Source organism: Vidua chalybeata, chromosome 13 (assembly GCF_026979565.1).
Source record: "Vidua chalybeata isolate OUT-0048 chromosome 13, bVidCha1 merged haplotype, whole genome shotgun sequence".
NCBI classification, from domain to species: Eukaryota; Metazoa; Chordata; class Aves; order Passeriformes; family Viduidae; genus Vidua; species Vidua chalybeata.
In genome coordinates this window covers 12,662,161-12,687,758 of record NC_071542.1, presented here as the reverse complement: position 1 = coordinate 12,687,758, position 25,598 = coordinate 12,662,161, and the positions used below count along the sequence as shown (strand labels likewise).

General features: G+C 42.5%; 1 protein-coding gene across 1 annotated transcript; it reads right to left on the bottom strand.

Moving 5' to 3' along the window:
* Positions 1-573: 573 nt before the first annotated feature.
* On the bottom strand, positions 574-24,405 carry MTHFS (methenyltetrahydrofolate synthetase). The gene is made up of 3 exons (XM_053955242.1): positions 24,265-24,405; positions 20,431-20,695; positions 574-1,838 (listed from the first exon to the last, which is right to left on the bottom strand). The coding sequence occupies exons 1-3, from the start codon at positions 24,403-24,405 to the stop codon at positions 1,615-1,617; spliced, it is 630 nt and encodes a 209-aa protein (XP_053811217.1). The 3' UTR covers positions 574-1,614.
* Between the last annotated feature and the right edge of the window lie 1,193 nt (positions 24,406-25,598).

Here is a 25,598-nt window from a genome sequence, read left to right as displayed (position 1 = left end):
TGACACAGTGTGACAAGGAAGGATGGAAGGCCAGCTCTGATCACCACTGTTTTACTGAGCAGCCCATATTGCAGAGTGCTCCCAGCTGCCCTGCCCAGGCTGCAGCTTTCCTGCACACATGGGTGGGATGCCCAGCAGGGCAACACCAGAGGGATCTTCAGCCCAGCCAGATGGACCTTGGCTAACAAAGGATGGAGAAGCACCAGGGAGCAGAGGCCAGAGAGACCTCAGCTGCTAAACTTATGTTCACCAGAGCCAGAGGGTTTAAATAGTTCCTGTGGTACCAGAATGGAAACAATATCTAAAAATACATATAACAATAATATATATTATATAATATATATAAATAAATATAACTATATATATAACAATAAATATAAATATAAAAATAAATACTAAACGCAAACACTCTGAGAAGAAAAGGTTCACAGGTACTGCAGGCATGGTTTTGTTCACAAAACCAGTTTTTGAGGAAGCTTTAAGGTCTTTCCACTCCGGAGGTGGTCCTTGAGAATTTATGGATTTTTTAAAATAATGACACATAGTAGTTTGGTGAAAATAAACACACTGATTTATTGATTGAGGGAAGAGTTAAACATGCATGGAAAAGGTGAGGGAACACAAAATTCTGACTGTTTGACTGATCCTGATTGGAAATACTGTGTTCTTATACCACAAGGACAGTGTGCAGAGGAAACTCACTTTCTTCTTCTGGATTTCTATGACTGTCTTGAGAAGCAGAGAACAATGAACCTTCCACCCAAAAATTTATTCCACCCATAAAACCTGCTCTCTGCAATTCTCAGCATCCCTCATTTTTTAACACAGCACCACACAGTATTTTGGGACATCATGAATGACTTATGTACAAAATTAGAGAACTTAAAGTAATTTTGAATATTATTTTACCAAAAAAGCTGTCTCAAGATAGAGAACTCCTTGACCGCATTTTAGACTACATTACAATCTTGTATTCAGATAAAGGAAAGAACATACCAAAGTTATGGACATCATCCTTTTTTTATTAACAGGTACTCCCTTTATTTTAAGACAACTGCAAGGAGCCAAACAAACAGTAAAAATTACTCATACACTAAAATTAATTAAGGCGTTTTTCCCCATCACCATTTTTTCCCAGCTTACTCTAAGATGTGTCCATCAATTTCTTGTTTTACTCATGGATGCACACAATATTTAAGTACTAAGTACTTTTACCATTACAAATATCTAATTCCAGAATGGATCTAGAACTGTCATTACTAGACAGCTCACCTTTAAACCAGAATAATAAAACTTAAGTATCAAGAAGCTTGTACCTCAAAAATATTATTGGAAGAAATGGTCCTTACTGTAATAAACAGTCACTCATTCTTGTTTGTATTGATTCTAGAATAAGAATTCACACCAGACATTTGCTAATTAGAAGCAAATCAACACAATCCTCACTACTATTACCACAGTTACACTGTTTTTGGAGGGTTTTTTTCTCCAAACACAAATAATGTATTTTATTGGTCCCAAAGTCATACATGACAATTAGAAAAAAACATGATTGATGGATATGGCACCTTTTTTGGTTGCTTGCTCTGGAGGTAGGTTGGTATCAAAACACTTTCAGCAGTCTTCATAAAGGATTTCATCTATTGGAACATCATTTTCTGTCACAGGCACTGATTCACAAATCTGTTCTCTAAAAGCCAAAGCAATCGTGTAAGGCTTTCCACGGGGATGTTTCATACATCTTTCAAGATAGGTATCATAATATCCTTTCCCTCTTCCCAATCTGTTGCCTTTTTTGTCAAACCCAAGGCCTGGCATGAAGATAAGGTCAAGACCTCCTGCAGAAAAATGAAATAAGCATTAGTGGATGCCCTGTGGATTTCCTGATGGCTTGACTGCAACCACATAACTTCAGACATTTGCAAGAACGCAAGCTTTGTGTTTTGTAAAATGCTTCCATTTCTTTGATCAGATGAAAAATACTTTGAATACTAAACCTGTAAATTTACATTTTCATCTATCAATTGCATACTAGTTCAGCTGAAAAATAATTAGATCTTGAAAAACTGTATGGGAAAAAACCACTGCATTTTAACAAATTCATTTTATCATTTTAACCCCACACTTCCAAATACAAATTATTATGACTCTAAATCAGACAGAGACTGAACTCAGGGAAATTAAATGCAGGAGGAATCAGAAAATCAAATGAACTTCAACATCAGACACAAAAATAGAAAAGGAAAAAAAGAATGAAAAGAAGACATGTAAGAGAGAGGGGAGACATCTTGACACCAGTATAAGATGACATGAACCTTCTCTTGACCTTCCAAACCCAAAAATCTTTGAATACAATATATTCTGAAAGTGGTAATTTGCCCTCCTATATCAAGATGAAGATTTGAAGGCTTGTCCCTTCATGATGTCAGGTTCCTTCTTTCTTGGCCTCCAGCAATTTTCTCTGTTGTTCCAGCAGCACACACAGACATTCTGCTTGCCTGCCCTAAATACCCCTCCTTCCAGGATTCTTGTCAGATTGCACTTGATTGGAACTCAAAAAGCTGAAAGAAGATGCATAAGCTGCTAATGGCCTGGACTGGCTGGTGAAACTCCAACAGAAGACCCCACCACCCAGCTCCAGATAAAAAGGCAAGAGCTCTTGCTTTGCTCATGCCCTGTCAGGGGATGTGGATCGGCACCATGCCAGGGAGCCAGCTCCATTTACACTTGGCTGCACACTTGTTTCAGGAGCTGATTCACATCACTGAAAGTGTCTGCCACGAGGAGTGACCACCAGGCACAGAGGCTGCTGCACATCCCTGTCACTTCTGCAAGGCTGGCTCGTTCAGTGTGAGAAGTCTTGCACAGACATCCTCCAAACAAATGAGCTGGACTGGCCTGGTGCTGACTCCTGAACCCAGGAACATCCCACTTACTCCTTTCACAAAGCAAAGGAAGTCTTTTATTACTTGCTGCTGTAGCAGACAGACACTTAAGTAGAGAAGGGCAGGGAGTGGAAAGGCAGCACAGACTAAAAGACAGCTGACACGAGCCTGGAAAGAAAGAAAGAAAATACAGAGTCTCAGTCCACTGCTTCTGCCTTCTTACAGGAACAGTGCTTAGCCTTGAGCAGCTTTTCTGTGACCAGACTCTGCTCCTTCACCAGAGCTTGGACTTGGTCAGGTATTTTTCTGCTTTTTCCATGTCCACACCTAATCCTTCCTGCCATTTTGGGCTGAGCTGCTTTTAGTACATCCGAGGGATGATGCCCATCACTGAAGGAGATGTGTGGGAGCATGTACTGGAAGGGCCAGAGCAAAGCAGAGTTTTTCAGTTTAGAGGGAATCCCATCTGAGATCACATATCAACTCCAAACTCTACCTGGAAAAGCATGTTAACAGTTCACATAAGACCAACTCATTTGCACACATTTCCCAGGCTCCTGGAGATTTCCTTCAACTCTTCATTGCTCAGAGAAGAGTCACTGACATGAACACTCATCCATCATGATCTGATGTTTTAATTAGAACATTGATATAAAATATGCAAGTCAACACAGTGCAAAATGCTTAGAGAACATCAGTCTTGCAAATCCAGCATTGTACAGCCAAGAAGCACAGCTTTTCTCGGAGGTCAGGGGAGTAAGGGGAGAGAATTACCCAAAGGACAGACCACAGAATAATACTGGTTGGACTAAAAAGAAGTCAGGGTGTTTCACCACACTGCAGTCAACTTTTGACTTATAGGACATAGGACAGTGAAATGAGTGAAATAGCAAATGGCAAACAAAGAGAAAAAGAGGCCCAAAGGCAGAATTATGGTCTCCCTGAAAAGAGATGCCATTTCATGGTACCACCATGTACATAGTTTTGGACATACCACATCAAATCCCCTCAGTTTGCTCTTGTCAGTTGTCAGGCCTATGGACTAGGACCTAGAAACCAGCCCCCCTGTTAGCAAGGTCAGGAATAGATTCTGCAGGTCAAATCCTCCCCAGGTCATTCCTACTTATCTTTTCCACAACCTGCCTCCCATCAGCCTTGTGTAGGTATTCAGGTGGCCCATAAACCAGTAATTCCCAATCAGGCATGATGCACAGAACTAAACACACTCTGCCTCACACTCTGCTTCAGCCGTTTTCACTCCAGGTGCCTCTCAAGACAAAAAGCAGGAAACATTTGCAGTCTGCTACTGGCAGGAAGAATGCACACAGGGCAAATCTGCAGAGCAAAAAGGTGCAATTTCTCCTTACATTTGTGTTAGACACACAAAGAAGACAAGTCAGGGGAAACACTAGGGAAAAAGGGAAATGGCAAAAACAGTGAAGGGAAGAAATATGTTTTCTGTGGACTTTAACTGATAGCATCAGGCACCTCAAGTGAATTTAGATGTATTAAAGCACTGTTTTCCTCTGGGTTCTCTGAAGAAACAGGGACTCTTTTAACAAGCTGGCTCTCTATAATGATGAGGGGTTTATGCTGAAGAACTCAAACAAGCTTATGCAAATCTCAATATGAAGAATTATGCTGTAAATACTGTAATAGTTACTCTTATATTTTTCTTCTTTGGAGCACAGCAATACTGATTTGCCTTGCTTTGACTCACAACATGTTCTCTGATATCCATGCAACTCACACTGCACAAGATTTAAGTAAAATATCTTTCAAGACTTCTGGTAGAAAAAAATGGCACAACTAACCCTGCATGAAGCCCAAGGGCAGCTCAAGCAGCATTAGTCCCAAATCCTATATCAGGATCTAGAATGGATGGCAGAGAGCTACATGGAGTAAATGTTTTCCTGACATGTAACTTGGGGAACAACAAAACCTATTGTGGTTCTGTGGCAGTGTGGGGGAAGAGCTGTCACAGGAAGAGAGGTGACACACAGATGAGACCAAGATTGCAGACACTTAAGATTGTTATCAGCATTGAGGGTACATCAACAGGATGGCAGCTGAGGATAAGAATATGCCCCTTGTGGCATGGGGTCCTCATGCTCCCCAGCTTTCCCAGCCCTGCTGGACTACTGTCTGCCACTCAGGAGTGCGGCTTGCTCTGTCCTCACATCCTACAGCTCTTGCTCTTACAGCCCACTGTGTGAAATGGCCTCCTTGTCCCTGAAAAGACAGAGCAGGTACTTGAAAATCAAACACCACATCAGGTGTTCTAGTGCCTCATCAAACATGTTAAGGGAAGTCTCACGTTTGACATCTGCCCATCTCCTTGCAGTATCCACTGTCTCCCATGTGTCTGTAGACATTAACTGGTGGTTCTTGGATCCCCAAGGGTCCTGTGACCACATGCCAGGAGCCCAGGAAAGCACATCCACAATCAAGAGAGTTTTGTTACAGGTGAGGTGTGCTTCTCCTGGAAAACTTGCACGTGGTCTGCGAAGGTTGAAAACACTGTCTCAAGCAACAACATTTTGCTCCAGCTTCCATGTAGAGAATATCCATGGTTCTTGCACACTTTAAGCTACTGGGTATACCAGTAATGTTAGTAATTATGATGACAGTCACCTAATACTCAGTGTATCTATGTCATAAGCTCTTGTGGCTACAGCTCCTCCAATTGTGTAGCACCATGCGTGAAATAATAACCCTGACTTATCTATCAGTGTGGGCACACAGCCATGCTGACACGGCCACACAGCCTTCATTTATACTGCTAAATGCAACACAGCCAGAAAACAAATTGATTTACAGGATCACAGGTGGTCAATACCTTAATTGTCAGCACAGTGTCTGGCACTGCCAGACCAGGTGACACCCATGACTGCTCCAGGGGACAAGACTGCCATGTGCAATAAAGACAGAAGGGTACAGGTCTGACTCCTCCAGACAAAAGAAGAGAGTCCAAGTTCTGTGTAGTGTGGACAGGATTTATCTGTGCCACTTAGCCCTGTATTGTTTGGCAGTGTAGATGCAGTCACAGCTTCTGAACCTGTCCTGTGGGTGTACAGGCACACTCTGTTTGCACTGACACTTTTACAATGATGCAGACATACCTTATGTCACAGAGAAGTGAAACGACTGGCCCAAGGACTCAAGAAATGTGTGGCAAAACTACATTCAAGAGGCAGGTGTGCAAGCTGCACGTGCCCTGACATAGCCAGCAGACCAAAGCGTTAGCATCCCCCCTGAATGTTTTAAATAAGAATACACGGTTTCATTTCCTCTAGGCAGCCGCAGTGAACCTCAGTTTGGCAGTGCATTTCTCATTACCTTTCATGATGGTATCAGGTTTGATTTGTTCCCCAGGGAAGGATTTTCTCCTTGCACCTCATTACCTCGCTTCTCCTTAATCTGATGTTCCTATTTGAAATGCCAGCCGGCATTTTCAGAAGTGTTCTTGACAATGGTTAATTATAGAAGGGTCCATCAAACTGCACAGATACAGGTCATGTAAAGACTGCTGGGGACTTATTCTGCCCTCAGAAGGAGCAGCCAGCATGGCCTCTCTCCTCCCAGGTTCAAAGGGGCTCCACCAGCCCACTGTCACCCACTGTGTGGGGTCATTCATCTCCCCCTGCACAGCTTGACAGTCCTTATGGAAGCTGAAACTGAAATACTCTGTCATCCCAACTTCTCATCCCTTGCTGCCACTTGCTTTGTGGGCACAGCAAAGCACCTGGGACCCATCAAAGTGGGAGCCAGGACTCTTTTGATCCTCTCCTCAAAAGCACAGACAGAGGATGGGGCAGAGGCTGAGCTGCAGCAACTCCTGTGTGCCTGTGAAGAACAGCAATGTGCTCACACGAGCAATGCTCACAGCACAGATGCCGTCTGAGCCTACAAGAGGTCAACAGTGATCAGCTCCGTGTCACTGCTGCTGCTCCTCACAGCAGCAGCTGTGCAGTTTGAGCTTCCCCTGAAGCACAGAAGTTTGTGCATTGTTTACTCCATCACCACAAGGATGGCTGGATCTTCACAATCTGGTACCTCAGGCAAGAATGAGTTTTCCAGTGGTTGGTTTTGCTCCACACACACCTCTCTTGTGCTTTGCTCAGATGTAAATGATTTCATAAGGTGCAGGAGCAGAAGAACCAGGCCAAAACCAGCTTTCTGTTTAAAGGAAAGAGTGTTCATGTTGCTGTGCACACCATAAATAATGTCAGATCTGTGCAAAAGCTCTGCTGAGCTCATGAGTAATTGAAAGCTGTTGATTACAAGGAATGAAAACTTACTTTGGTCCTTTTCTGACCTAGCAAAGACCACAATGGATTAAAAGGCAAACCCTGTTTCAGGAAAACCGTACTTTACAGAATGAAAAGAGTGCAGTAACCATCTGCTGCCCCCAAATCTGCTACCCTGGCAAAGAGGAAAAAAAAAACTCCATCACTTGATCCTAATATCTAAGTATCAGTCTTGGTGACATGCGGGGCGTGAGCCAGCAGGGCGTGAGCCAATGAATTGGAATAACTCAGAAATTTCTAATTAATGACAGAGTCATCACTGCAACTTTAATTACTGTCAGCATTAGCATAGTTAGGCCTTTTGGGTAGGTGTATGCTTTCACCACATGCTCTGTAGGGCACAGATCACCATCCTGTTCTGTATTTACACAGCACCTAACACTGTGGTCTGAGTTAATCATCAGATATCGGGAAAAACAACTCCACAAAAGTATTTCACTTATGCTGCAGCAAAACAAATCCCTTCCCTTTTATGGTTTCTCCTAGAACATCCTGGGTGCCCCAGCACCGCTCCTGAGGTTACCAACACTTACTGTTTCCTTCAGATAAAAAGGTTTCTGCCCTTTGGAAAAAACCTGCCCTGGGTTTTGAGCACAGCATCTCTGCTCTTACACATCTCTTGGTGTAAGATCAAAAGAGGAAATGCCAGATCTTGCTCACTACAGACCTGATCCAGACCCTACCAAGGTGCATGGTTCCCAAAGGGCTCGGATTGCTTCCAGAGGAAACAAGCTCTTTCCCCCACAAACCCCTGGAGAAGACAGACAGTGTTATATGCCTAAGGAGACAAAAACATTATCCTTTGCTACAACTCATAAACATTTGAAAAAAAGGCATTCATCCAAACTCAATGAGGTGCACATCCAGTAACTCAGAGGATTGCAGACATAAACAGCAACACTGCTTGCCTTGACCCAAGCCAGTCTGCTAAAATACAAATACAATCCCTAAAAAAGAAAGGAAACTTTTAACTGCTAATTCTTATTTGCTTACATGATACATTGTCAGAAGCTCAGTGTGAATTCTCATTTCCTTGGAAACTCAAGTTACAACATAAAGAACCACATCCTCAGTTGCTCTAAATTGACATTGCCCCATTGACTGTTCTCTGCACCCACCTTGGGAACTACATGAAAACTATCCTGTATTACTGACACGAATTTGAGAAGAATGAAATCTTTTATCTTGTAGATACATCGTGTTGGTTGTTCATAAAAAGCTCTCCCCGAGTTCCCACTTTTGAGTAGCCTCCTTAAGATCCCAAACAGATAACTAACAGGACTAAAAGTTGTGTTTCATATTAGAGTTAAAAAAGTTTAAAAGCTCATTTTAAACTGCAGTCAGTAGCTTTTCCTCCAGGTGTTTCCCCTGTGAGAACACCTTTAATTGTGCACGACCACATCACTTCAGCACTTCAGCAGGACATACTGTTTTCTACCTATTCACAGACACCTGTTGTCACAGAATCACAGATACTCTGAGTTGGAAGGGACCCACAAGGATTATTGAGTCCAACTCTTAAGTGAGCAGCCCACAAAGGGATTGAACACACAGCCTTGGCATCACAGCCACCATGCTCAGGGTGTTGCTTCAGAAGAAGCCAGAGGAGATACACAGTACAGGAATCAAAAGTCAAAGTACCACATCCAAATCTCACAGGCTCCACCCACAGCCTCCTGTTATGGGACACACCATCAAGTCCTCAAAACCTCAACTCTTTTCGGCAGAAATGCTCTTAGCACCGGGGTAATTGTTTTATTTTCATTCTTGTGTATGGGAATCGCAGGCACTAGGAAGGTTCTGTCTCCTTTTGTCTTCCAAAGAACATTTTGCACACCCATACCCTGCCTTGTACAGCCATACAGATGCCAAACAGACTCTCTCCCCTGCAATCCCAGTGCCCCCACTGCTGGCATGACAGAGACAGCTTCTGTTATTACTTCAGTAAAATATTTTGCAGAAAATAGAACCATCAGCAGAATCTACAAACAAGCACTGAGCAACTCAGCGTTTATCTGTCTACTCATCCATGTCAGTGCTTTGTGTCAGCATGAAACATTGGTCTTCACAGTTCACACTTGCCCTGCTGAACTACAGCATAATAAAATATTTATCTGCCTCCCTGAGAAGTTACATGATAGCCATCAGTCATAAAGGTTTAAAACAACTGAGTGGCAGCCACTTGCCCGTTATTAAACCTCAAAAACACATAATAAAGCTGCTTGATCAGCTCCTCTGCTACTGAGCTGTGCTCAAGTAAATACCTCTGATTTTGAATTAAACCAAAATCTTGCAGGTTTAGTGCCAATGCATCTGACAAGCTAAGTGCACTGCACAACATCAGCAGTAGTTGGTCAGTCCTGCTCAAACAAACCTTTCCTGCTCCACAGATAAATGTCCTTTCATGTTTCACCATAGAAGCTACTGTACAAGGCTAAGACTTGTGTTTCTGGCTGCTTTCACAATGTGCAAATGCTGTGTGAGGCTATAACCATCACACTCATTTCCCCTGAGGTTTAACTTACAGTAAGTTGGGGACTAGAGTCTCATTTTCAGAGTTCCACCTAAAAGAAAATTTGAGAAATATTTTTCTTTTCCACTATTATTCATCAAGCCTGCGTAAGCCCTGTAAATAAAACATGATCACTCAATGCCAACGACAAAATGTCTGGCTTTGCAAATTCAGAGTAAAGGAAAAAATAGCTTAGGACTTCCCAGTCATCAGTCTGTGAAAAATGACTTAATCTGTTTCTGATATTCATATATGTGAGCACAGTCTGATTGGGAAAACATAGGCAATCAAAAATGTTTGGTTCCAAGGCTTGCACCTGGATTCTCCTGTGATTTTAAACCACCAAAATACTCTGAAACCAGATGTACCAAGGAGCAATTCCAAAGAAAGAAGAAATGGCATTAGAGCCACTTTACAGCACATCAGCGTATCTTGTTAAATCAGCAAATGCTGACTACAAATTTGCTCCTTTAGAGAAACTCACAAGGCATTGATGCTTGAACTGTTTATGTGGGAATACTGCTTCAGCCTAAAATACAAGGATCCTTGTGTATCTTTATGTGTTTTTATGGGAATTTCTTTATGGTCTTATCAGCTATCCTTCCATGGTGTTTGCCTGAGCATTCATTTGAATACTCCCACTGGATACACGTGCATATCTTCACTCTTGGTCCTCTTTTGCACACTTCTGTCTGGGTATTTTTAAGTCAAAATAAGACAGAGGTGAATCATCTGGGGTTTTTCAATACTTTATGCATCACTATCAATATTTCCAATACCCTTTGACTCACTTAGCAGATAGCCTATCATAAAATATGCAGAATTACTCATGAAATAAAAACGGGTGAGACAACAACTTCCAAGTCAGTGGAAAACCTGGCTCCTGTAAGGAGTGACACCACTTGATGGGAATATCAGGCTGCTTACAGGCAGGGTTTATTGTACATGCAGAGACAGCTGGCTGGGAGGTGATGGCACCTTCACAGTTGCTGTCAAATGTGTTAACACCACAACAGCTGAGAAATCCTGCTTTTTCCATCACAAGATTTTCTTTTATCTTTTTAAGCTTGCACAGTTTAAAAAATCCGGTTCTCCCTGGAATTCTATCCCTCCCTCACTTCAATCCCCAATTTTTATGGGAAATTAGGCTGGAGCATTTGCTCTCCTGTGTGTGTGAGAGCAATGCCTGGATGAGATTTTAATTATAGGAAAGCAGCCGAAATGACACCCATGCTCCATGGCAAATGAATGGAATGCTGACACCTGCCGGCAAAAGGCTTCATGTCAGTGCTGGACAGGAATCTGCCCTCACCTACATCCCAAAAACTCATTCCGATCTCACATGCACAACAGCCAGCCCAAGCAGGGACTGAGTTCAGCAGGACAGCAAACATGAAGATCCAGAGCTATCCTTACACCATCAAACAGCAGCATGAGTCTCCAGCTCCTTGAAGCTCTCCAGCTCCAGAGTCTCCAGCTCTGGGCCATTCCAAGAGTTTCCCACCATCCAGGGGAATAACTGCATGTTTTGAATCTCAGCAAAACCAGCAGGGATTAACTGTGCCAGAAAAACAAATCTTTTGTAGCTGGAAAAGTGCTGACCTGATTTAATAGCCCACTAAGCTGGCAGTACACCAATCCTAGGAAAAAGAAAGGGGAAAAAAGTCACAAATTTCTGCCAGATTCATGAGCAGAATCTGCTCAGCAGCAAGTATCAGAGATGCTACCTGGGATGAGGGGGTGAGGGGAGCACAGAGCTGGGCCCAAGGAAAAGGCAGCAGGACTGTCCCCTCTGGCACCAGGCATCTGCAAGGAGGGCTCAGCTTCTCACCAAACCACATCTTCAACCCACATTCCCCACACAGGTGGGCAGCAGGGAAAAGCTTCCTCTCCTGTTCCCCAGAGTGTGTGCACAGAGATGAGCTTGGTGCTGGGTCTTCCCTTCCAAAACATGAAAATAAAGGGAGACAAGGGAGACAAAGACGTCTGTTTGGATAATTACTGCAGCCAGAGATACTTGCACATTGGCATTTCCCCTGCATGAGTTGAACAGACTCCTGCCACACTCCAGAAATGAATTTCACCTCTTATCTACCTTTCAAAGACTCCTGTCTCTAGGAAACTGTATGAAAAAAAAAAAATGACAATGCTACTGTTCATACTCACTGGAGCAAAATTAGCCCTTTGAAACAAAACCCTTGAGAGTCACTTGCAGGGACTTCAAGGCCCCTGCCCATGCTGCTTTCACATCTCTTCAAACTTTAATTGATTACAGCAGAAGTAATCTTTTCAGTTGTTTTGATGAGTTTTCTGCAAGAAGGCAAATGTGGATGTGACACTTAAGATGATTACAAGGAAAAACAGTCTTTTAAAGCCTTAATGATCTTTATGGAAGCAAAGAGCTGTAGTGTTCCAGAGTTCTCAGCCTTTCAGGTTCACTGCAGGATACCGTGGCATGGGTGGTATTAAATTAAACCACATGGTGCCCATGGTTTAGTCTACACAAGGGAGATTCAGGACATAAGGACACCAAAGGGCATTACAAAGCAACACCATATAAACACATGAACTTTTGCATTTCAGAGCATTTGTTTTAAAACCTGAAAAAAAAAGGTCTCTGTATTGTGTCATACATGTTTCTGAACAGAAGCACTGGGAGAAACTCAGGTAAAAGCCTTCACTTAGCAAATTAAGTGTTGATTATTGAGCTGTTTCAGAGAGTTCTGGAAGCTGGTGCAGACCTCAAGGGAAGGGCTGAGACCAGCTCCAGGGGAGAGTAACCCCAGAGCCAGGATGGAGTCACACATCTTTCAGCTGAAGGGTGGGATGCAGAAAAACCCTGAGGAAAACTTGCTATCACCTGAATTTTTTTTCTTTCCAAGAAAGCATTTTCCTAGGTCTATCTGCTAAGGAACAAGCTAGATGGAATAATACAAAATTATTTTATAGATCTTTACTAGTGGAACAGGGTCTTTTGTAATGATGCATCATTGTGGAATACTGGTGTGGAAACCAGTAAGAGATCTGCCCAGTGAGCTGATCTGAAAAGCAGTGCTATGGCATATACAGAAAGAATTCATATCTCCAGTGCCAGTATATGCATTTTACAGTATTTCTTTACCTGGGCATAAAATTTTCTCCCAGGCATCTTTTTTTTCCAGAATAACATCAGAGAGATTGTAAATGTTGAAAGAGCAGTGGCTGGAACTTCTACAGAAAAGCTTCACTACAAGAAAAATAAAACAGTCAAAGTTTGATAGAAAAGAATGCAATAGTATTCACAGTACAGGTGTAACTAAACAATGAATATTAAAAGGATGTAACTCAAACATCCTTATTTACTTCTCATCATAGAAAAATGAAGTATCCCTTGAACTGAAAGCAGCAAATTTAAAATGAATACAAGGAACATAATATTTCACATGTCGCAGGAGCATAATATAATATTAACATAATAAGGAACATAATATTTCACTTTACAACTAACTAACCAGTACAACTCACAGCTGTTGGAAGGCAGCAGGGCCAAGGGCTTAATACAAATAAAATCAGATGCTTAGAGGAATGCTCCAAATGCCTGCTGGAAAGAGAAACCAGAACCTGTTTGTAAGGTGATCATCTGGGGACTGCAGCTGCAAAGGTAGGAATATCCTTCAGTTATTGCTACACAGCTCCAAGTTGTGAGATTTCCTGACTCTTGTAAAACATGTGATGCAGTATTGCATGTCCAGATCCTGCACTGTGAGGGGAAGGATCCTCTCCACAGCAAGATTCATGACCAGAATGTTAATGCCTCATTTGCACTGAATTTTGTTCTTCTTTTGCATATCACAAATACTATGGATCATTGTCTCCAAACAGAAGTTCATTCCAAACTTTAAATCATTTCATTAAAAAATAAATTACATTAGCAGCCAAGCCTCGATTTTCAATTTTGTATTGTGCCATGCTCACAGGTTTTCTTTTTATGACCAGTGTAAAAAGATTTTAAATTATAATCTGTCCCTTGACATATTTTGTACTGCAAGTTTTAATCAAGTCTCCCAGAGGAAAAGAAAATCTAACAGTACCTTCAATCACTTTACAATCTTGTTTAGAGTATTTTTTTTGGTTTTTTTTTTTTTTTCCTAAGCAGAAACATTTAACATCTCTGCTTTTCATGTACCCATATTTCATTCTTGATACATTCCTATCTGCATATAGCTCATTTAAATATTCTCAGTTACCTCTGAGCATTGTTTACTACATATCTTTTTTCAGAATGATTAGCATCATTTTGTATGGTCCCATTATGCCTTCATGGACAGCTGAAGTAGGATAATAGACCTTCCCTATGCTTCAAGCCACAGCATTTTCTACTCACAAGTATTTTTTATTTCTAAACTATATAATGTGCCTCATCTTTCAAAATCCTCTCACTTCTGGTGCATGATTTCTGGGGGGGTGGGGGAGGAACCCATTATCCTTTTTAAAATCCTATTTTATTTTGCAGTTTTAAGTCAAACCTATTCCGCTTAAGACTGTGCTGCCATCAATTCAGTCACACTTCTCAAGAACTGTGCTAAAATTTGGAATAACTAAGAATACTGATGGCATCACAAGGCCATCAGTCCTGGCAGCAAATGCAGAATTTTTGAATGCATGAATAAATAGCAGGAATTTAGACAGGTGAAAAAGAGTTTCTGAAGACAAAAATGCTTCTGCAGGGCAAATTCCAATGGCAAAGTTTCAAATAGGGTTAATGGTCACTCAGGAATAATTTCAAACTACTCGAGGTTTGGAACTGTAGCCTAGAGGTAGGCAGCAGTTTCCTTGCAAGAGAATCATGTTCCCTGGCATAAACCCTTATAAACTAAATGCCACCACACAGGTAAGCTGTCCCTGTCTGTTTCTGCTACCAGCATGTTGTTGTAATTTATGCTACAGCAAGTCTCACAGTGTTCTGGAAGTTAAAAGGGCAGAAAGATAAAACTACCATAACCTTAAAAGCCAACATTCAAAAGGTTATATGAAAACAAGGCTGAAAGAAGTTGCTGCTAGACATATGTCAGTACTTATTTTATTTCAAATTCGGATCTTTTCTTTTTATTAATAATGATTTTTTTACTGCTATTGAAAGCATTGATTAATTAGTTAATATTTCACTAATTATCTTGAAGTTATAACACAAATGCTGTGATCAGTAGGCCACCAAAGTTTTCAGTGCTGAAAATGCCAGAAGTCTCCAAACTAAATTACAAAATACAACTCAAGTTCTTAATACATTCATTTCTTAAAGCAAAAATGCATTATGCTGTAGTTGAGTAGTAGCAGATAATTCAGCATTCCCCATTACATATAAGATGCTATATTGTCAAAAGCTGACATTTTTCAGCTTGGGTACTTATGCCAAACTGAGATGGGGGCGGGGTGACAGGCAGGGGTTATGTTTGTTTTATTCCAGCAAAATGGTTCACTGGTTTCCAAGATCACAGCTAGTAAAAAAAAACAAACAAAAAAAAAAAACAAAAAAAAAAACCCCAAAAAACAAAGAAAAGAAAAAGGAGAGAAGCTCGGTTGCTCCATGACTTGTAGCAAGAACTTGAAATCTTGCTTGTAGCACCCTCACTGGTGATGATGTGGCTTTAGCACAGTTCAAACCCATTTGAGGCAGGTTTATGCAATGCTGCAGATGTGTGAAAAGCTGCCATAGGCACAGGCTTAGGAGAGACGTGTCAGGGTGAGTTCTGGGGCTCTCTGAAGATGCCCCCTCCCCGTATCACTACTGGAGTCACACCTGTATGGGTGGCCCCACGACTCTCTCCAGGAACCTGTGCCACAGGAGACATTCCCTCCATCCTGGCTCCTCATTCCACCCTCCCCACACACATGGCACTGATCTGGCCACAAGGTAAACTGGATCCACTCATTTGGGTTCAAAAAATCCCAACAAAAGCAGGTTGATCCAGCTCACCAGAGAGAGGCAGAATAGGCTGAAACCACAAGGAGGGAAGACTCCTTAAGCTGGTATTGGTGCACAGATGGAGCACATTGAGCTGCAGGCTCAGCTCTTCCTGCCAGACCCATCTCAGCTCTGAGGACTCCAAAGGACTTTCATTTCACTGACTGCTGCTATTCCTGCTGTCTGGGGCAAGACTGGGAACTGAAACATAGAAGGAAATGATGACTGAAGTTTCACTGAGACTTTTTTTGGCATGGCACCCATTTTCACAACCCCTCACCATCAGCTTCCTTCAATTGCGTCAGCCCAAACTCGTGTGGTGGTTCTATCTGAGAAGAGACTTCTGCTGGTGCTGGGTTACTCCTAACCAAGACTGGTTTCCCAGTATAGGTCCCAACGTGGCTGCAGGGACATCTGTGCTAGCACAAGAGAGGACAGGTGGGGACCAAGAGGAGGAGAAAGGGCAGCAGCTTATTTAATCAGGCACTGCCCAAAAGAAACAATCACAAAACTATGTCTTTTGTACTATTTAGTGGGGAAAGTACTATAAAACAAGTTTTTCTAAGACAAGGCAAAAGAGAAGGAAACCAGCACAGTGAGGAAGGAAATTAGTAAACTGGGACAGAGAATCTTATATGTCTGGAAGCAGACAAGTTACAGAAGACAAAACACCCTCCTCCCTTTTGGCAGGGATAAGCTATTTATGCTGGCCCAGCTGTCCCTGAAATGACAGGCTGGGACTGAGAGCAGGAGGAAGTGGGGAACACAGTGAGAAAGGCCAGAGAAGGACACTTGAGGAGGGAGTTTCAGAGAAGCCAAGCAAAGAGCAGAAGGATGGAAAGTGACATTATAGTGGTAGAGAAATTAAAGCTTGAAAAAAGAGGTTTAGTTCAAGGCTGAGACAAATCTGGGAAATTATTGTTTTGGAGGGAAGAGAGAAGAAAACTTAATGTTGGAAAAACAAGCAAAAGAGTCTGTATTCACTGGGGGCAGCTCCTCTGCACAACTTAGACTGCAACAGGATCCTGAACCTCTGCTGCTGCTTCTCCATCAGCAAAACCACTTAATATCTTTGAGTCACTGAATAGTGCAGTGATAAAGAGCCCATACAGAAATGCAGATCTCCATCTCCATCCCAAGGTTTGAATAATGCACAGTAAAGAGGCCTGCAGCTCTAACCTGGGCAGGGAGAAAACAAACCACTGAGCAGATACTCATTAGAACAATCATTCTAATGCAAGCAGAGTTCATCTTCTGCCTCTTTGAAAGAGTCCAGACCATTTCACCTGGGTACATCTTTGAGGGAATTCACACCTGAGGGACAAGGACTGTGTCATAATGTACTGTGACACCAGGGCAGAATTGACAGAGATTAAGAGGCTGAATTAAGTCTGCACACATAATCCCATTTCTTGCATTTCTTAGAAAAGCACATCCCAATCCATTAGAGTAAACAAATTTAGAGCCATCATTTCTAATAACATTTCATTTGTTGGCCAAGAAAACTAGGCCAAATCCCCTTCTCTCCGCCATGCAGGTGAATGTTAGAAAAGATGTTTATAATTTATTGCACATCTTCAGCTACCAGTCAGTAGTACTAAGTTATGAACACTTACGCATATTTGCTCAGGTCCAAGCCTTCCAGCTGAGATCCCTGGCCACACGCCTCCCTTCAAAGAAGCCTCCAAGAATTATTTTACCATATGGAAACACTCAACTTAGGGTTTTTTTTGGTTTTTTTGTGGGTTTTTTGTTTTGTTTTGTGTGTCCCAGTAAGAATAATCTCTGTTTCAGAGGACTAACTTAGCTTTTCCTTCACCGTTCTCAGAGTGGGTCTAGGTAATAATAAATAACATTGCAAATGAGGAAACCCATGTCCAGCTTGGTGAATCACAACACCTCCCTAAACCACACTGAAAATGAAGCTGCTGGCAAAATGTTCTTTAAACTTCTGTAGGAGTACTGATAAAAAGCAAACACGGAGTACAGTTTTATCTGATTTACTCCTTCCAAAGTTGTGCAAGGTTTCTGTACTTCTGTAAACAAATACTGCAACCTGCCTGGACTTTCATCAGCAGTATCACCTTGGGCAAAACCCAGTACCAGTGCACATGTATACTGCTGATGGGCAAGGATAAAAATGGGAATTGGTACCTATTAGGAGAATGTACCACTGGCTTGCCCCAGAAGTTGCCTAAGTCTTTTCAATAGATACAGCTGGAAATGAACCAAGTCATGCACCTACACACACCCCTACTCCAAAATATCTGAACTACTTCTTTCTTTGTTCTTTCTGTTATTGTGTCCATATAGCCTAACAAAAGCAAATTTTCACATGCCAATAAGTCACCCACACATGGTAGAGAAGATGACAGACTTTCTCATACCACAAAAGCAGTGATCTTTGTTTATGCCAACATGGTGTGTGTGAGTACTGCCAAGATGAAAAGAGGTAAACCCTGGTCCAAGAGAAAAAAGGAGGGTTTGTGTCTATTGAACACTGCCCATGAGTGCTACCAAAGACTGGGAAAATATGCAAACATTATACCTAGTCTTATATTTGAGCTATTCTTAACAGTAACTATGCCTGAAGTCTTAAGGACAGTGTGAATTTAAGCTTTTTATCATGCAAAATGAATACACTCAAAAATGACATGGCTTATTTATGTACCTGCAGGCTATTTCTTGGAAATTACATAGTAATTTATGCCAGCCATGGGAACATTACTAATGTAACACCATGTTATCTCCTTATAACAATGTAAATGCCTCAGATCACCAAAGTATTTGATAACATCTCTGAGATAAACGTGCCATACGTGCATCATTCCAACAATGGAGGATGGATGTAGCAGCAAGGCAATTAGCATTCTTGCAAATGTACCAAAGTTCAAAAAATTTAATAGGTGACAAAAATATAGCAAAAGGAATATAAAGACATGCTGAGATTAAGTGTGTGTTTCTGTGGGGACAAATTAGTAGTGTGTGTCTGATGCTGCAACAGTGGAAAAAAAATGAAACTAATTCTCTAATTTACAAAAACTGTTCTAGGATAAAGGACCAAGGTTTGACTCCCAATCCAAATGGCATTATTCCAAAATTACTGTACAAACAGTGCAAACAGACTAATACTGAGTTTCAGGGAGAACAAGTCTGACATGGACATACATCAGTTCTTACAGCTGGTCTCCTGGCACCTCTCTGTAGAGCACAGGAGCTTTTCTGGCATTGCTCTCTGCCCAAAGCCTGGTGGAAGGAAGGAAGCAGCAGTTCCAGAACTAGCCAGGTACCAAAATGTGTTCCTGCCCTCCCCATTTCACTGTCTGGCACCCAGGTACATCTCAATGCACTCTATACCTGGAAGTCCTTGCTCCCATCATACTTCAAATTGTGGGTTTACTCTGTGATGTCTACAACAGACTTGCTAAATTCAGCAGTTCACCAGTAGTACAAAAGTTTGTCCAGAGTGCCTGAACTAAGCTCAGTCAACAGAACACTGGATATTTTTTAGCTTACCTTCAAAAGTCCCTAAATCCCACCGATATACACAATTTTTTGACAAACATTAGAAAAACATCAAACAGTGCTAAATATTAAATGTAAAGAATGATTGTATGAAGCAATGAAATCCCTTGCTAGCTAATACGCAGACACAGAAAGGATTCTGAATTAGGAAAGAGGTAATGACCAAAAATAAGAGAAACAAACATGGTGAAGCACTCTGGAAAAGTACATTGGCATCCCAAAGCAAATACAAGCCCAAGTTCAATCAAACAAAGTCACAGAAATGTTATGTTCCTTTATGAAGCACTAAAAAGCTGGCAAGTGTGTGAGGTGTGGGAGCTGTCTGCATGGTCAATTTCAACCTGGAGAAAATCTTCCCAGGCTGAGGTTTAAAGCATGAGCTCAATATAAATTTTCCATTTATAAGATTAAACAATTCTGCAGATGATTCAAGAAGACATTAAAGTGTTTACAAAAAGAATATAAATAATGAATGCAAATACACAAAAAGCAAGCTTAGTTTACAAGTAGGAGTTGGAGAACTTTAGGTTAAGAGAGACATTATTTGGGGATAAAAACATACACACACAAGTTTGATCCTAATTAACTTGTACCTTCTCAACCCTATGAAGAATCCAGTGTCTGAGACAGCATTATAAGGCCAAAATAAAAATGTGAGAGAATGATGCTAGAAAAGACTGCAGACCAAGAAATTCCTTTTCTTTTCAGCCTAAGGTCTCAGTCCAGAGAGCTGTTCTACAAGGGCAGGCTCCATATCAGCACTGTGATTCATCCATTCAACACAATTTGCAGGATCAAAGATTTCAGAAAATTCTCAGTCTATGGACATCACCTGAGAAGCTCCCAACCTTTCAGGCAGTATAAACCAAAGTTCTCAGGGTACATTCTAAACCTGTGAATCCCTGTGACTTCCAGTGACAGCTTAAGCTACCCCCAGCAAGCCCCTCTTTGCTTTACAAGCCTGCACATGACGCTGGCTGAGATTGTGCTGAGGATGTTCATGGATCTGACCAAAAAGATGATTTATGTGGAGGGCTGAGTTTTCTTTCAGCTGGATCAGTGCAGTTGTGTTCTTGCTCTGCTGGCATGTCATTGGGGTGGCATCAGAGAAAAACAGGCAAGAGAAAGGAGCATCTCTCTACAATGTATAAAAAGAAGGTGTAACATTTAATTTCATTCTTGCTATCAAAGTATTTCCTACCGGCCTCCAGGCTACTCCTGCTCAACAATCCTATGATGCAGCAAGAAAATACTCACCACCAGCAAGAGCTTCCTCTCTTGCAATGTCATCATCACTGGGCTGAAGAATATTCCAGGATGTCAAAGCAAGTGAAGAAATGTCTTCAGCAGATGATAATTTCAGCATGTCCATGTGATTGCTCTGAGGTTTGTAACGGGGGATGAAACACTCCTTGCCTTGCTTAAAAATGTCCTTAATGATTTCTTCTGTCTGGACTTCATCTGGCATGCTCAGGAAGATTGCAATTCTTTTGGATTCTTGGTACTTGGGATGGTCAATCACCTACATGGGAAATTGACACAATTGGTTTATGAAAAGTTTTTTGAAAGATCAACTTACCTTCATTTAACACAAAACTCGAGCAAAATATTCATTGAAAAGGGTAGAGATACAAACTTTGATGGATCATAAACAGAATAAACTGACTTTGTTGCCTACTCCAACATTTCTACCATCAGCAAAGTCAAAATAGGCAAATTTTTGCATCTAGTGAACTAAGTTTGGGCCAGCAAAACACAATTTTGCAGACAATCTTCCAATCCCCTAAAGATCTGCACCATACAGTGCAGACATCCTCAAATGCCCTACTGCAGAAAGATACAGCAGGCCAGAACTAACAGCTTATGCAAGCCATGAGGGTTTAGCATTCCTTTTCTTCCATCCTTTTTACAGACTGCACCTCTCATCTGGGCCTGGCAGAACAGGAAGCGCCTCAATGATAATAACTCAAAGGAAAATCAGCACCAGAGCAGATGACTGCGGAGCACAAAGTCTTCCAAGAACAGGCCCCTCTTTCTTTTGTTAACCTGAATGTCTTCCCTCCAGCAGGATGAGATACATGACTTCAAACATCACCTGCTTCTAACAGGCGATCTTATTACTGCATATTTTTCAAAGCTTGAAGGAAGGATGGCCTTGCCATTTTTTGCTTTTCATGAGACTCTGTGCTGGGTTTATAAAAGGCTGAATATAGGAGGGAAAATAAAAATGCTTATATGGTGAAAAAGTGTTAGCAGACTCATACCTCACTTGTCTCTGCCCATTCTAGACTGAATTCCACATTCCAATTTGAAAGGAGACTTTGAAAAGCTTGTCTTCTCATTTTCTAGCACCTTGTATATTTTGTCACTTATATTTGGATAAAACATTATAAATGTGCCCCTACTAATTTAAATGTGATTTATTTTACACACTTGGACAAAATCTGTTTAAAATATCAGACAATTGAGAAACTCTCTACAGAACAGAGATCACCAGATGCCCTGCTCAGCATTTCTATAGCTGCAGGGTAACTCACTGTTACGAGCTTTAGCCTTTGCCCTGGCCTTGTTTTGAGACACAAATGTCCACATCTGAGTCAAGATATGGTTCCCACTACATTTTCTATTTTCTTTCCATCACAGCAGTTAAAAACCCAGGTGAAATACTCAGAAAACAGATGCAATTTTGTAAAGGAAAAAAGGAGAAACACTCCAGACTAAGTAATGGTGTATGTGTTGCTTGGCCACAGAAACATCTTAACAATTCCAAACCATATTTTATTTCCTTTTCTATCTGCCTAACCCTACACATGGATTTTTCCACACGATTAAGCTCTTAAAGAACAAAATTTCCATGGTTGCTTTTGCTGCAAAAAGCAGACTCTTTAGTCCAACTGCAGACTCCAGAAAATAGCTGTGGCTCATGTTGAGGGCCTCCAGAGCCAAAACCTCTCATGGGTTTGGTGAAGAGAGAAACTGAGAAACTGAGACACTTTGAGACAAGGGCTGTGTGCTGTGGGCACCTCAGAGGTCCCATCTGCTCTGATGTATCCAGTAACACATTAATTAGGCTGTATAGGAACAAAAATGAGGTTGAAGATGTGAACCCACATGTCAGCAGGAAGACACAATTTCAGATGTTCTCAGAATTGTGTAGATGCTCAGTTTCTGAGAAAACTGAAAAAAATTTCCACACTTAATATATATTATCTGTCCTTTGTTCACCAGCTGATGGCAACTTTTTCAGAATCAGAGCATGCAAATAGTATGACTTTAATCATAACATAAGCATTAAAAAAGAATAATCATCCAGAAACTAATTAAATACTGGTGGCTAGGTCAGCCTGTGAAGCTATTTCATTTTGAATTTAAAGATTATTTTGAAATGAGATTTTTCCACTAAAAATATTACTTAGGTGTTATAAAATAACCTGCTCACTTTTATTAGCTACAAGCACTGATGTATGTTACAAAGCTACATTTTTGGCCTTATATAATTCCAAATATTTCCTCAGTCTGTTCCAAAATGTCTCCGTGCCTGATGTATCAGCCACCCCCCATGAGGAAGCCAACTCTACTTTCTGCCACTTGCACAGAGCCACTCTGTCTCAAGCAAGGTCACGATTTTCAATTTGTGTCAGATTAAGAAAATGGCAAGATAATATCCATTTATGTCATATTTCCTGATACCTTCTTATAAGCAAAACAAAAGCTGTCTCTTTTAGAGTGCTCTCACTAGAAGAAATGAGTGCTCTGTTGCTGTGTTTAGCAGCAGCAGTTAGACAAAGGCTGAGGGCTCCTAAAAATTCAGTACTACATGGGCTAGGTGCTTAAAAGTTGGCTGAGGACTCTGAATTTTTGAAGGGCATGCATGCTTGTATTTTCTAAAATTCAAGAGATTTAAGTCTAGTATGCTTGATTACTAAAATGCATTATCATGAGAGCAGGACACTGCATATAGATATGTTTTTAAAAAGCATTCCCAAGGAAAAAAAAAGTTATGTAAATTCCAGTTAAAACTTCCTACAACTTAAAGTTTCTGTACTGCCACATCCCACTCATGAAGTGGCTACACATTAGTAGTAAATGAAGTCTATAAAATGATTTGAGAGCCTCTGGCAGGAAAATAACCATATAAATGTAGATCATCTAGAAGTACCCGCTAGTGCTGCAAAAAAAATGAGGGCTGTGCTCCATTACATGCAGTGACTGCAAAATAAAATTTTATTATGTTTATTAAAATGATAAAATACATCTATATAAAAACTGTGTAATCCAAACACAAACAGGACATTTCAAAAGTACATACGCATATCACTCTGTGCTAGGATATCAGTTAGGCAAACCCTGCTTGATATCTTTTAGAGTGTAAAAATTATATTAAAATAAAATTGTGCGGAAGAAACACCGCTGGATGATACAGAAGGGGGATGACAGCATGTAAAACAAGAGGCCAGTGGCTGGGCTTTGTATGTATGGCCAGAACCAGGCTGGTGTGAAATGTCTGAGATAAACACCTGCCACCACCCTCAAGGAGCCACGCTTGGGGCAGTCTACCCCATTGTCCCCAAAATCCAGGGGTGAAGTGTGTTCACCCACGGGAGAAGTGTCCCCAGCACCCCAGGGGCAAAGGGCGACCACCATGCCACTCGAGGGCCCATGTGTGACCACCGCTCCGGGGTGAAGTGTCCCCAGCACCCAGGGCCGATGTGTGACCACCGCTCCGGGGTGAAGTGTCCCCAGCACCCAGGGCCGATGTGTGACCACCGCTCCGGGGTGAAGTGTCCCCAGCACCCAGGGCCGATGTGTGACCACCGCTCCGGGGTGAAGTGTCCCCAGCACCCAGGGCCGATGTGTGACCACCGCTCCAGGGTGAAGTGTCCCCAGCACCAGCAGTTCCGGCGCCACCGGCCCCGCTCCCCGGCGCTGCCGAGGAAGGGACGAGGGAAGGTTCCGAGGCGGAGCTCACCCCCGCTCGGCGGAAGGGCCCCTGAGTCACGGTTTCGATCACCGGCGGGGCCTGGAAAGTCCCGGCCGTGCTTCCCGGCGAGCCGGGCCCGGCCCCGGCGGTGCCCGGGTGTCCGCACCCACCTTGCGCCCGAGCAGGCGGGACTGGCGCTGCTTCTCGGCCGCGCCGAGCGCCCGCAGGCGCTGCCGCAGCTCCGCCCGCAGCTGCCGCTTGGCCGCCCTCAGCGCCGCCGCCATCGCGCCGCCGTCCCCGGCCCGCTCCATGCGCGAGTGCGCCGGGCGGGCCCGCGGCGGAGCCGGGCAGGGCCGTGGGGGCGGCCCGGGACCGCCCGCTCGCCGCTCCGAGCCCGGCTGGCACCGGCCCCACCGTGCTGGAGGGCCCCTGCCAACACCAGCGTGCTGAGGGTTGTGGGTTTTTTTGGGGTTTTTTTCCCCCCCTCTGGCGCAGATCGCAAAGAATTTCCCCTTCTCTAATTTTTCTGCAGGAAGGGAAAGTACATTTCGGCGGGATGCTGTAGCCCCGTCTGCCAAGCAGTTTCATATCCCTGTGGCATCTGGCGGTGGCCGTGCGCTCTGGGGATGGTGTGAAGGATGGCCCCGTGCCCGGGCTCAGGTGGTCACTGTGTCCAGCCCAGGAGCCGTGCCCACAGGGAACATGTGCCACGGCAGGCCTCAGGGTCCAGCACACCTCTAACTGCCCGGGCAGGTGGTGGAGTCACCGTCCCTGGAAGTGTTCAGGAAATGACTGGATGTGGCACTTAGTGCCATGGTCCAGTGTACAAGATGGTGACTAGTCAAAGGTTGGACTCGATGATGCCAGGGGTTTTGTCCAGTCTAACTGATTCTGTGATTTTAAGCACAGAATGAGACATTTTTATAGGAGAACAGCTGCTTTCATAAATCTGTGTTTTCATAAATCTCAGTTTAGCTGCTGTGTGCCTGAATGAAGTCATCAGCTGTCCCCCTGTGCAGCTCTTTGACCTCACCTTTTGCTCTAGAAGCAGCTCGTTGTTCTCCCCTGACAGGTCCAAGGATCCCTTAAGCAGTGGTGCCCCAGGACCTGGCACTACTCAGTGTCATGGGTGGATAGCTTCATGACAGTTACATGGACACTATTTTATAAAACTTAGCCCTGCTCTTTTCAGGTGTTTTGCTGTGCTGAGAATTGGGGTGGTATGTCTCATCACTGCTTTTCTTGCTCTGCACTGAAAAAAGGAGGTTTTGTCCCACTGAAGTTAACCAGGAGCCCACTGGACTGTTAATGATCCATCCAGGCTTCTTTTGTTTAAAACCTGCCCTTACCACGAAGACAAGTTCTAAAATTATTGTATCACCTACATTTTGAAAAGACACAGTTATCCTTTATATTTAACTAAAAAATTGTGCTTCTGAGTATAAAATAGGTTACTAGATCAGTGTAAGAGGAAGTGGATGTGGTATTAATAGATTGGTGTTAG

What these genes read in the sequence shown, in the direction of transcription:
- MTHFS (XM_053955242.1), bottom strand. Translation starts at nt 24,405, where the DNA reads ATGGAGCGGGCCGGGGACGGCGGCGCGATGGCGGCGGCGCTGAGGGCG. An exon ending in CCCGCCTGCTCGGGCGCAAG is followed by an intron (nt 20,696 to 24,264) that starts GTGGGTGCGGAC and finishes TTTCCCATGTAG; the next exon opens with GTGATTGACCATCCCAAGTA. An exon ending in AGAGGAAGCTCTTGCTGGTG is followed by an intron (nt 1,839 to 20,430) that starts GTGAGTATTTTC and finishes ATTTTTCTGCAG; the next exon opens with GAGGTCTTGACCTTATCTTC.